Genomic DNA, 12,830 nt, shown 5'->3' on the forward strand with positions numbered 1-12,830 from the left:
TTGTCTCCTGTCTTAATTTTTTTTCAGATAATACTAATGATTTTTAAAGGTAAACGAGTGCCACAACACTTAAAAATAAAATGGCAGTTTTCTCCTAGCACCCTTTAGTTACATAGTCTTTTCCAGTTAGATGTAGATGGAATGACTGTGTTTTTTTTTTCCTGGATAAAAAGACAACAAATTAGTAAGGAGTTAACTCTTAATATTATTTTTCTGCTTATAACTTGGATGTAGTAGCTAATGTTGTTAGAAAATAAATCCCAGGGCGCCTGGGTGGCTCCGTTGGTTAAGCGTCCGACTTTGGCTCAGGTCATGATCTCACGGTTTGTGGGCTCGAGCCCCACTTCAAGCTCTGTGCTGACAGCTAGCTCAGCCTGGAGCCTGCTTCAGATTCTATATCTCCCTCTCTCTCTGACCCTTCCCTGCTCACGCTCTCTCTCTCTCAGAAATAAATAAAACATTAAAAAAAATTTTTTTAAAGTAAAATAAATCCCTTCCCTTTAAAAGTTCCTTTTATTCTGGTTTTCTCTTGTTTGCAGTAGAATGCAAGCCTCACTGTGATAGGGCTTATTTTTCCAAGACTTGTCATGTATGAAACTTGCTTTGCACTCCAGAGCTCTTCTCATACACATCCCCTTGAAGATGTCATGAATATATCAAATTTAACATGGCCAAAACTGGACTCTCTTCTGTTCCAAATATGTGTATGAATAAAACCATGTGGATAGACCTCCATTTACCCCGTTACTGAATCCAGAAGCTTGAGGGTCATCCTGATTCTTTTTTCCCTGCTACTTATTTTGCCTCTTAAGCTTCTCAAATCCATTCCCATTCCTTTCTCTCCACTTTTCACTTCCACCACTGTAGTTGGTCCAGCCTAACTGCCTTGCCAGCGTTTTTATTTCTGCCCTCATTGCAGTCCTTCCTCTACATTGCAATGAGAGTGATATTAAGTTGAAAATCAAGTTATGTTACTCTTCTGTTTAATTAAGATCCTTCAGTGGCTTCCCGTTAGTCTTAGAATAAAATCCCAAAATCTGCAAGACCTTGAATAATCTTGCCTATCTGTTTAGTCTCATTTCATGTCCTTCACACAATGCTCCAACCTTCGTTTATTTTTTTAAGCACATGCGTGTCATTTTTTCTGCCTTTAAAATTCTTCTGTCCTTTCCATCGTTATTTTCTTATTGTTCAGAACTCAACTTCAGCGGTATTTCCTTGGAAAAATCTTTCCTGATTCATCCTAAAGAATATATGCCCCACTCATCAGTCTTTATCACTTTACCCTAATGTTGCCTTTTGGAAATTATTTAATGTATTTCTGTGTTTATTTCTTTACTCTGTATGTTTGTAACATCAATCCTGATAAATTATAAGCTTTGCAAGGACAGGCATCATGCTCACTATTGTATTTCCAGGGCTGCATGCAGTATCTGGCATATAATAGAAGCTCAGTAAATATTTGTTGAATGATTGAATGACTGTGAGGATACACTTTTCCTCCAAGTGCTTTTTCAAAAAGTTATATTCTATACTAAAATTGGAAAAGAAAATAATGCAGCACCCATTCATTTACACTCCATCTGGATTTATAATGAACATTTCGCTACATTAGTTTCCTCTGTTCCTCTGTATATATACATATACATATAAATGTATATGTGTGTATATATGTATATATGCGTATGTGTATAAACTCTGTATCTATCATCTCAGCAGTAGAAGTAAATGATAGGAAAATTACCCACATATCTCTAAATCAGTGTTTATTTCCTCTGAACAAGATCATTCTCCTGCATAGTCATGATATTTTTAAGAAATTTAACACTGAGGGAACCTGGGTGGCTCAACTGGTTAAGTGTCCCACTCTTGATTTTGGCTCAGGTCACGATCTCACGGTTCGTGAATTTGAACCCCATGTCAGGCTCTGCTGCACTGATAGCACCCAGCCTGCTTCTCCCTCTCCTCTCTCTCTGCCCCTGCCCTGCTTGTGCTCTCTGTTTCACTCAAAATAAATAAATAAACTTAAAAAATTAAAATAAATTTTATAAAGAAATTTAATACTGAAACGATATATTTGATTTACAAACCATGTTCAAATTTGTTTTTTTTTCTTTCATTCCAGGGTCTAGTTATACAGTATTTGATTGTCATGTCCTTATTGTAACTTAAAATGGTAGTCTTACTTTTTTCTTTTATTAATCTTATATTTGTTTAATTGGTGAAGTTGTCTTGTACGATGACCACAAAAGATTTATGGAATGGATGTGTCTTGATTATTCATAAGTAGATTTAGGTTACACATTTTTGGCAAAAATAGTACACACATGATGATGTACTTGTTTTTACATCATGTCAGAAAGGTATATGAGGCTCCTGGGTGGCTCAGTTGGTTAAGTGTCTGACGTCAGCTCAGATCATGATCTCACGGTTCATGGGTTCAAGCCCCTGTTTCTAGCTCTGTGCTGACAGCTAGCTCAGAGCCTGGAGCCTGCTTCAGATTCTGTATTTCCCTCTATCTCTAACCTTCTCCTGCTCATGCTCTCTCTCTCTCTCTCTCAGAAATTAAAAAAAAAAAATAAAAATAAAAAAAGAAGGTATATAACATCAGTTTGTACCTTTATGCAACTAAATTTGCTGAGTTAAGATGTTTACCAGATCTCTTTGTGTATTTTATTTGTGAATAATAAATTATTTACTTTAATACTTTGCATATATCCCATTTACCAACAACTTTTCACCCAGTAATATTTAGCATCTATTAATGACTCTTGCCTGAATCAATTATTATATTGATGGTAGTTCTCTTATTCCCTCTATATTTATTAGCTACTATTTTTGATAAAGAGTGTTTCTTATCTCTAACACATACATCTTTTTAAAAATTACTATGTACTCAATAGATTTCATTTTAAATCAAATGTATCATCTATTGGTGTTATTTTTTTTTTTATCCCAATTCGGCCAGTGAGAGAACCTTTAAAGTAGTTTCTATGACTCCATTTTTCTTTGAGCACAAGCTTGCTTTCTGGCACAAGATTGTTCTGCCCTAAACCATTTCTCCTATTGGGGAATGATATTTGGAAACCAAAAAATCTGTGTGCTAGGTGTGTTCGTTAGTACTACAGTGTCATTGCTTCTTTCTAGTGGTCTTTCCAATGTTCAGAGCTAGGATGATATTTAATATAGGCAAGCAGACAAATACACACACACACACACACACTTCTTTATTTAAATGTTTGTTTTGGGGCATCCGGACCATTCAGTTGGTTACGTGTCTTTTGATTTTGGCTTAGGTCATGATCTCACGGTTTGTGAGTTTGAGCCCTGTGTTGGGTTCTTTGCTGACAGTGAGGAGCCTGCTTGGAATTCTGTCTCTCTCTCTCTCTCTCTCTCTCCCCCTCTCTTTCTCTGCCTCTCCCTTCCCCTATTCACACATGATCTCTCTCTCTCAGAATAAATAAACTTAAGAAATTTGTTTTGATATCTTCAATTCCTTCCTAACCTATTATTCCATATTTCTGGCTTCTTTCTAACACTGAGAATCTTGCTTCCGATAATTTATATGTTTACTCATTTGTATTATCTGAAACACATAAAAGAAACAAGAACAAACCTACTAAGAGCAGTTTACGATTTCATTTGCAAATTTTTTTGACCTTAAGACTATATCTTACTATATACTGTTTTCAAAAATATTTGAATTACTTCTTCTGCTTGGTAGTGTAAGCATTTTGAGTATACAAATAGGCCTATTTTTCTTGTTTGTTTTCCATTTTCAATTTCCCTTTTTTCATCGTTTTTTGTTTGCTTCTATTTTTTTGACAGTGTAAAGCATGTGCCTCAGAACTGTATATAGAGGTATACTCACCCTTATCCTTTTCACACTGTTCTCATCTACTCCTTTTATAAATGTAACCATTTTCATCATTTTCTGGTTTACTTTCTTTTTCTTTGAAAAGAATATATTTTCCTTTTTCCAGAAATGATAAATTACTATATATACTTTTTTGCAGCTTGCTTTTTTTTAAGCAGTTTATCCTAGAAATCATTTGTTATTACCTGATAGAACTCTCCCCCTCACGCCCACAGGTATATAGAACTCCTTTGTGTGGATGTTCCTTAATTTAGTTAACCTATTTCCTATGGATATGTATTTGGCTTGTTTCTGGTTTTGCTATTTCAGTAATGCTAATATAAAGAATCTTGTGCACATGGTGTTTGAATCTTGGAACTGGATAATTCCTGAAAGTGGGATGGTTGGGTAAGAGAGTAAAATGTGTATGCTATTACAATAGCCACATTCCTCTTTTTACGGGTTGTCTATTTTGCATACCCATCAGCAGTGTTTTACAAATGTCTGTTTATGAGAATTCCTTCATTAACATCAAATATTGTAAACTTCTACATGATGAGGGGTTTTTTTAAAATTTTTTTCGGAAGCTAACATTCTTTTTTTAACTTAAATCCATGTTAGTCAACATATAGCATAATAATGGTTTAAGGAATAGAATTTAGTGATTCATCACTTACATATAACACCCAGTGCTCAACCCAACAAATGCCCTCCATAATCTCCACCACCCATTTAGCCCATCCTTCCACCTGAGTTGTTATTTTAGTAAATGGTATATTGTATCACCAGGATACCTATGGAAAATAGCTGACAAAAAGTAGGATAATGTAAGAAAGGTTTATTTACAGAAGTGTATGCAGGGGATTGGAGAATCATCACGGATAGCACAGGAACCAGCATCAGTCAATCTGTTTTCATTCCTAAGCTCAAAGGGACCAGGTAAAGGAAGGGTCGTAGGAACCTAGGAGAGCGATTACTGTATAGCAGACTGCCTTTGGAGATTCAGTGACCTTTTGTCCAAGGACACAGCCAGCCTGAGAAGAGTCCACAGGGAAGGAGGCAGGAAAAGACATAACTCTTCCTTCCTCTGACTTCCAGCTGGAATTCAGTTAAAGGGTACAGGGAGTGCCTTGATGTAGTTTATGTAGGTCAGTTTTCCAAGGCACAAAGTAGTATGGAGAAGGGTGGAGAGAAGACTGAAGGGACAAGCAGAAGTTATCCAGAGCACGTATGCACATAATGATACATAGACCTTTGAAATAACTATGTAAAGCAGAGGTTTGGAACCTCTGTCTTAATCCTTTTTGCAAGTAAGGCTACTGAGTGCCAGCAGCGTGTGGCTTATTTGTGTTTTTTATGAATGCTACTTTCCACTCTGGGATTACTCTTAAAAAAATCTATCAGCTCTTATTCTCAGTTTCAATATTCCTCAAGAGTGCTTCTCAATGCACTTTCATAATACAAGGCCAAATAGTCTTTATCCTCAAATTTCTCTCAAAATAGCTACATAGCTCTTTTTTCTCCTTAAGAGACTAATATCCAAAGTAATTTTAGATACTTCAAACTCCATTCTGTTGCTAATATCTATAGGAAAGAAACAATGTCAGCTTCTTTCTTTTGATTACTCTCTATTAATTTTATTATTTTATGAATCCGTTTCGTTACAAACATTGTATTTGAAGCTGGGCATTGTCCGAGTCATAAAAAAGGATTTAGGGCCCCAATTACTTCTGAATGAGAGTGAATAACAAGCCTTCTCAGTGAATCAAAACCATTGTATAGTTACATTTTTGTATTTTTGAGTATGTTTTTAACCAAGTGGATTCTATTGCATAATCCAAATGATTTAAATTTTGGTAGACTGCTAAATGATTCGCCCTCTAATTTCACCTTTCGCCTGTATTACCAATAGCTTTTTGGTAAGTGCTGTATGTTTCCTCTTGTTTAATAATATATCCCCTTTCTAATACCAGGTAAACCCATTTTTATTTTCATTTTAAAATGTAATATACAATTCACTACTTTTAGGATTTTTTATCAGAAGTCACATTTCAGAGCTAAGCTGTAGTACTTATCCCACTTTTCCCTAATTTTATAGTTGCAGCAGAGTAGTGCTTAGACAACATAATTAACTTTATAGGCAAAATTTATTCTATTATTTTTTTTTCTCTTCATAGTCTGCTTGAATTAATGAAGTTCACTTATGAAGTGTTTTTATTTTTAAATAGCATTTTTTATTTTTTGAACTCTAGAAATGACTATCTTTTAAAGTGCGTCAATTATAACTGTAAGCCAAATTCCTTAATCCTCCTGTTGGGAGGAGTTATTTTTCAAATGATTTAATGAGAAGGCTTTTTAATATGTTATTGACCATTTCTTTCTTCAGTGAATATGGCATTTACATGTCTCTCCATTAACCAAAAATCTCAGTGGTCTTCTGATCATCATTTTGAAAATCGTAACTATTCTGTAGTAATGAAGATGTGGATGGTAGAGGAGATTGGATTCATAATTCATTCATTAATTTCCTCAGATAAGCCTTCTGTTTACTGTCCTCTTTGGTAGGACCTGAGGATTCAAAGATGAACAATGCACAGTTATTACCCACAGACAGTAACAAATGTAGTGTAATAAGAGGAAAGATATAATCAGTACACTGTGGTAAGCATTATATTCAGTATATGCCTAAGGAAGGTGAGTGACACAGAGCATAAGTTACATTTCTTGGGATGGTGCCAAGGAAGACTTGTTAGAGGAGGAGACATGGTAAGTGTTTAATAGGTGCAAGTACACTAATAAGTAATATAACACTAATAAAAGATACAGTCCTACGCTCTAGGCTATAAAATTCTATTACTTAAAGAACTTGAAAATAGAACTAATGTTATGAGCTTATAGAGTATATAGAGTGGATAGCCAAGTGAATGATACAGTAGCTAGCATACTAGCATTTATTGAAATACTCTGCTACAGACTACAAGTCTGATCACATGCAATCACTAACTCTGTTAGATATTGATATTAAGTCCGTTTTACAAATAAAGACACTGAAATTCACAGAGGCATAATAATCTCATGGAGGCCACACAACTAACAACTAAAATGTGGTGGAACCAGAATACAAATTCACACAGATCAACTTTAGAAATAGTGCTCTCAGTGGTTGTGTGTGTGTGTGTGTGTGCGTGTGTGTGTAAAGACCCATGGGAAAAAGAAAATCTTGCCTATTGAGAGCATTTAGAGAAGAATTACAAATTAAGATAGATGATAGATATCATAAAGAATACTTCAGGCATGGATGGGTGTTGGCATAAATAAGTGTTCACTAGCAACATTTCCTTGAAGAACAGACCAGTATAATTGAGTAGTCAAGTCATGTAGGAGTATCAGGGAAGATCAGGTTAGAAACTGAGGAAAGGGTAGGAGCCATCTGTCACAGATACTGAAAATGAGTCTAAGTAGTATGTACTTCATCTGATAGCCATTGACATTATCGGAGCAGGAGAGTAATGTGGGAGGCAGTGTAACATAATGATTAAGTCCTTAACGCCATCATTTTCCATCTTTGTGATGTTGAGTATATAAGTTCACTACACTTAGGCTTTTTTAATCTATAAAATGATGATGGTAATAATATCGACAGAGGTTAATTTGTAGACTCTGACATGTAGTAAAAATTGAACAAATGTTACTTATATATTATTGATGTGTTTTAGTAAATTTAATCTGAGAATAGTGTGCATTATAGCCTAGGCCTAAACCTTAGGCCATTAGGCCAATAGTTATAACAGATAAATAGAAAGGGACAGATACTAAGAGTATTTTAGATGGATTATATTTAAAAACTTTTGTAGCTTTGGATGGCTCAAGTCAGTTGAGTGTCTGACTTCAGCTCAGGTCATGTTCTCGGTTTATGAGTTTGAGCCCTGCATCAGGCTCTGTGCTGACAGCTCAGAGCCTGGAGCCTGCTTCAGATTCTGTGTGTGTGTGTGTGTGTGTCTCTCTCTGCCCCACCCCTGCTCGAACTCTGATTTTCTCTGTCTCTCAAAAATAAATAAACATTTTTTTAAAATGTGGCTTTAAAACTATATGGTACTTTATGTTGTTTCATAGTATTCATGTGTTCAGTGTTGTATCATTAGTTAATAGCTGACAACTTGAGTTTAACTTTATAATTTACAAAGCACTTTGACATGTTATTGAATTTGATTCTCAGAACTATCCTGTGAGTTATTATTTCCAGGCCAGAGAGGTTAAATAAGTCATTAAAGATGACACAAGTGAATGAAAATATCAGTGTAAAACTTGAATTTTCATATACCTATTCTAGTGTTTTCTCTTTTATATCATTTTATTGCAAAAACTGGTACAGTGTAGCAGGCAACGGCATGAAAACTCTTATTAGTACTTTGGAGGAGTTAATATCTTTTCTTAGGTATCGATCTTAACACCAAGAGAAAAAGAAACAAAGTATGAAAGGAGACAGACAAGTTAGAGTCTACTAGTTATTTAATTCATATATATACCTGGTGATATTATTTGAATATAATCTCTGTTCAGTAATCAAAATATTAAGTGGTTATAATTTGCCGTTTAAAATAGCATTAGGACAAATGAAAATAAGCTCTTGCTTTTCAGCAACAAACTGTACTAGATATTTACTATACTCTGACTGATTGTAAGTATTTTACAATAGAGCTATTTCTTAAGTGTTGTTAAATAGTATTGATCATGAAACTTTTTGAAATTTACCATCAGGCCAATGGTGGCAGAGTCTTCGTAGAAATATGCTTCGTGGTGTTCTGGGAAAAACCTTTCGACTTGTTGGCTATACTATTCAGTATGGTTGTATAGCTCATTGTGCTTTTGAATATGTTGGTGGTGTTGTCATGGTAAGTTTTTACATAAAAGAAATAATAATTTAAAATATATCTTTTGTTAAAAATTAAGGAAAATGCTTTTTCTTTATTTTAATTGAAGTTATTTAATGAATAAAAAGGGACTATTAAAATCTTTCTAAATTTGGAGTTGTAAGAGAATGTGTTGGAATTGGCATTATATAAAATTAATACCATTACTTCAAATAAGGGTCTATATTCTGACAATGGCCCTATTAATAATCTAATAATAATAATTTTTACCATTTATTGAATGCTACTTACTGTGTTCCAATGATGTTTGAGGTTTTATATTAACTCATTTAATCTTTTCTACTCTGTGAGATACTTATTAGACAGAAATCCATCATAGTTAGGAAAAAACTGAGGCTCAGAAAGCTTAAGTAACTTGCTCCAAGCTCCACAGTTAGTAAGTAGATTTGGAATTTCAGCAGATTCCCCACTTTTCAAAACTCCTGTTCTTAACCACTTGTGCTTAACTGTCATTAAAATAAATGATTCTGCCTTATGTCAGTATTAAAATATTAAGACCACCCCCTGATCAACGCTTTTTCTTAATATTGCATCATAAATCTATCAACTGTGACTGTACTAATCTTCTGTCCTATAAGTGAAAGAACAAATTGAATGTCCAGTAAGTGGGTTTTGTTGGAACTTCAGTAGGAAGTTTAGAGTAAAAAGTTTTATCAATGCATACGTGAAGTCAATGGAGACTGCTGTATTTAGATATTTTAAGTGGCAATGATCATTTATTACAGTTTTCAGGTGTATATGAGGATTATTGTTTTGACTCATACTAATAGAAAGTCTTTCAAGTGCATCTCATTATACCACTATTTTTCAGTAGAAAATACAGGTTGCAGCCTCATCAAATGAGTAAGTTATTTTCTTAGGAGAGACCTCAAGGCATGAACTTTTTGAGAATAATATGATACTATTTAATAAATTCCCATTATGGGCACTGGATATTTGATAATAGTATGAAAGCAAATAAATCATTTATTTATTCAACAAATATTTATTGACTATCAGCTTTATGCCAAAGCACTATTTTTGGCATTGGTTATATTAAGAATGTGAGTGATAAAGTCCCCGACCTCATGGAGCTTGTATTATACAGGATGGTCAAAATTTGGAATCATATTTTAATCATGTATTATAATGTATTCTCAGTCAGCCATTTTTATGATACTGATGTGCTGCCTACTGCGCTAAGGAGGCAGGTAGTCAGCCATTTTTAATATACATACCTGTATTTCCAGACTTGGTGACCATTCTGTAGAGTTGAACTTACCTGGAAGGTACCAACTTATGAATTATCCTCCAAGCTTGACGAACATTTGTTTGACTTACTTTCTTGTGAATCATCCTCCAAGCTTGAAGAACATTTGTTCCATTTTCTTTCTTGAAAGCCTGTTCAGATCATTTATGTTATATGAAAAAGGGTTTCAATTCAAATTAAAAAAATACCTCTCTTTTCAGTGTTCTGGACCATCCATGGAGCCTACAATCCAAAATTCAGATATCGTCTTTGCAGAAAATCTTAGTCGACATTTTTATGGTATCCAAAGGTAAATTTCTATCATAGATATATTAAAGTTATAGTGAAAACATGCATTCACATTGTGTCTTTTCTGCAGTTTCTTAATTTTGTTTTTAAAAAACTTTTGTAAATAAATTAATGACCAGTTAAAATTTTAATTCAAATATTTTCTCTCAATTTGAGAAATTTAATAGTTTCTGTAAACATTCAGCCTTCTGGGTCACTGTGTCTCTTGTATTATTGGCCAAAATAGAATAGCAGCCCCTTTTATAATGTACATTCAAGCCCACTTTGCTTTTTTGAGGGGAGAAAGGACCCTATAATGTTTTGAGTGAAGAACCTAGGGACTTGGGAACTACATTACATATACAAAGCAGTGAATGCTTTTTAAATTTTTAAAGTAGTCTTGAATTTCTTTTTATTTTTATTATTTTATTTTTCATAGCTTATGATGAGCACTTGATGATTTTTAGACTCTAGTACTGTATATAGCTGGGAGCCAGAAATCTCTATTATGAGTCTCCTGGTTAATTAAGTTGAAAAACTCCTTGACAAATATTGTTTGCCTCTAAATTTTAAAAAATCCTATTCTGAGTGGTGTTTCCAGTCCCTATGATACTGTTTATTCTGTTTAACTACGTATTATTCCTTATGAATGAATGTCAAGTATTAGTAATTTATTTTATTTTTTAATTTTTATTTTTGAGAAAGAGAGACAGAGCACAAGTGGGGAGGGGTAGAAAGAGAGGGAGACACAAAATCAGAAGCAGGCTTCTGGCTCTGAGCTGTCATCATAGAGCCTGATATGGAGCTCGAACTCATAAACCATAAGATCATGACCTGAGCCAAAGTTGGATGCTCAACTGACTGAGCCACCCAGCTGCCCCCAGTAATTTAATGTATTTTCTAAAGGGCACATCTCTGATTCCCTAAAATTTTGGGTTCATTAGTTTTTCATAATTATTAAAAAATAATAGCAGTTTTTCATCTCCATAAACTGCAAATTTGACTCATTTGAGTTGGTATTTAGCTTATGGCATAAGTAAATTTAATCACTCCTCTTTCATCATTGGCTTTTTCTATAGTCTGTTGCACATTACTGAGTAGTGTAAAAGTATTCTTTACATTTACTGATCTTTTACCATTTTAGATTCTGTAGCTAACTTGAAGTTATCTCTTGGTCAAGCTCTATAGTCTCAGTTTGGTGCCCAGGTTAAATTCTCCTTCATATCTTTTACTCACATAGCGTCTAGGTTAAATTCTTCTTCATATCTTTTACTCATGACTTCAAGATACCAAATTGATAGATATGGGCTTATAAAATATGACTTGCATAACAGTTGTGTTCTAGCTTTCTTTTCTTTCTGTCTTTGGATTAATTAGAGACCTAGCATCACTGTAGCATGAAGATAAGCTGCTGTTCTCCATGCTAATGAGATGATTTTACTCTTAGTCCTTGAGGATCTTTAACAAGGAGCTGAACTTGTTGGCTAATTAGATTTTGAATGAATAGCTCAATATTATCCTTTTTTTTTTTTAATAGATACTCTTTCCATTCAGACGGGTAATACAAATAACTACATTCAGTAAGTTAATTAAGATTCTTTGAAGGTTTCATTTTGTATTCTGTTCATTCAAGGGGTCCATTAGGTTAAAGGACAGCTCAAAATCTGGCATTTATATGAGATATACCAAATAACTTTTACAACCAAGGGAGTCCGTTGGTAACTTCAATTTTAAAAATATTTCTCTCCTCAGTATTCTTTTTCTTTTATCTGCAGCATAGAACTCAGATTTTAGGGGAATCTCTGACACTTGGCAAGAGATCCTTCAGCTAGCTGCCTGTTTCTAAAGCTAGGATAGCTATCCATTTAGGCAAAATAAAAGTCTGCATAACTAGTGTTTAAAGCACATGAATCTCTTCTCAGTTAAATGCACAGAACATCATATTTATAACAATTACAGTCTCTTATTACTATTTATTCTTTCACCAAATAATTAAAGAGTACTTAACTTATAGATATGCAGTATATTATAGAGAATGTTAAGGTGAGTAAGATATTGGTCCTTTTCAAAAGCTACAGTTTAGTAGGTTAATAAGGATGTTAATAAATGAGAAAGGAAAATTTAAACCTTAGTTCTATTAACTTCCTTTAAAAGCCCTATTTGAAAGAGTTGAGAATCCAAAGATAAATTATTTTCATCTAAGCTCTATACACATATCTAGTTAGACCATCAAAAGTATAATCTGCATTAATATTGTCTTCTGTAAAAACACCTTGACTGAATTAAGACTTTTATGTTGCCATTCAAGGGCAGAATTTAAGGGTCATATTGATTATATTTTTAAAAATGTAAACTGAATAAAACACCCACAGAAAACATTTTATTCCCTAAAGCTCATCAAAAGCAACTTCATTTAGTACGTTACAATCTTTGCAAACTTGTTCATCTGAAAGTTCCATTGGCATGGTTCCAGTTGGTTGAAGAGACTAGTTTATCCCATTTCAGAGAAAGGGCAGCTTTATGTTAC

At 33.9% G+C, this 12,830-nt stretch overlaps 1 protein-coding gene and 1 long non-coding RNA gene across 7 annotated transcripts in view; one reads left to right on the top strand and one right to left on the bottom strand.

Moving 5' to 3' along the window:
* IMMP1L (inner mitochondrial membrane peptidase subunit 1) overlaps positions 1-12,830 on the top strand; it is a 73,849-nt gene that overhangs the window by 38,546 nt on the left and 22,473 nt on the right. For all 5 annotated transcript variants that reach the window (XM_077772820.1, XM_077772819.1, XM_077772823.1 and 2 more), the window contains 2 exons: positions 8,615-8,748; positions 10,237-10,325. In XM_077772820.1, coding sequence (XP_077628946.1) covers positions 8,615-8,748; positions 10,237-10,325 — 223 coding nt within the window. The remainder of the gene's footprint in view (positions 1-8,614; positions 8,749-10,236; positions 10,326-12,830) is intronic.
* The window catches only part of LOC144238900 (uncharacterized), an 11,033-nt gene continuing 4,316 nt past the window's right edge, over positions 6,114-12,830 (bottom strand). Inside the window, exons 1-3 of one of the 2 annotated variants that reach the window (XR_013337255.1) lie at positions 12,674-12,808; positions 10,108-10,167; positions 6,114-6,424 (exon numbers count right to left, since the gene is read on the bottom strand). This is a non-coding gene — a long non-coding RNA (uncharacterized LOC144238900). Of the gene's footprint in view, positions 6,425-10,107; positions 10,168-12,673; positions 12,809-12,830 lie in introns of those variants that run through there. The other variant, XR_013337254.1, reaches the window with a different exon arrangement.

Source organism: Crocuta crocuta, unplaced genomic scaffold (genome assembly GCF_008692635.1).
Source record: "Crocuta crocuta isolate KB4526 unplaced genomic scaffold, BGI_CrCroc_1.0 scaffold382, whole genome shotgun sequence".
In the NCBI taxonomy this organism is placed as follows: Eukaryota; Metazoa; Chordata; class Mammalia; order Carnivora; family Hyaenidae; genus Crocuta; species Crocuta crocuta.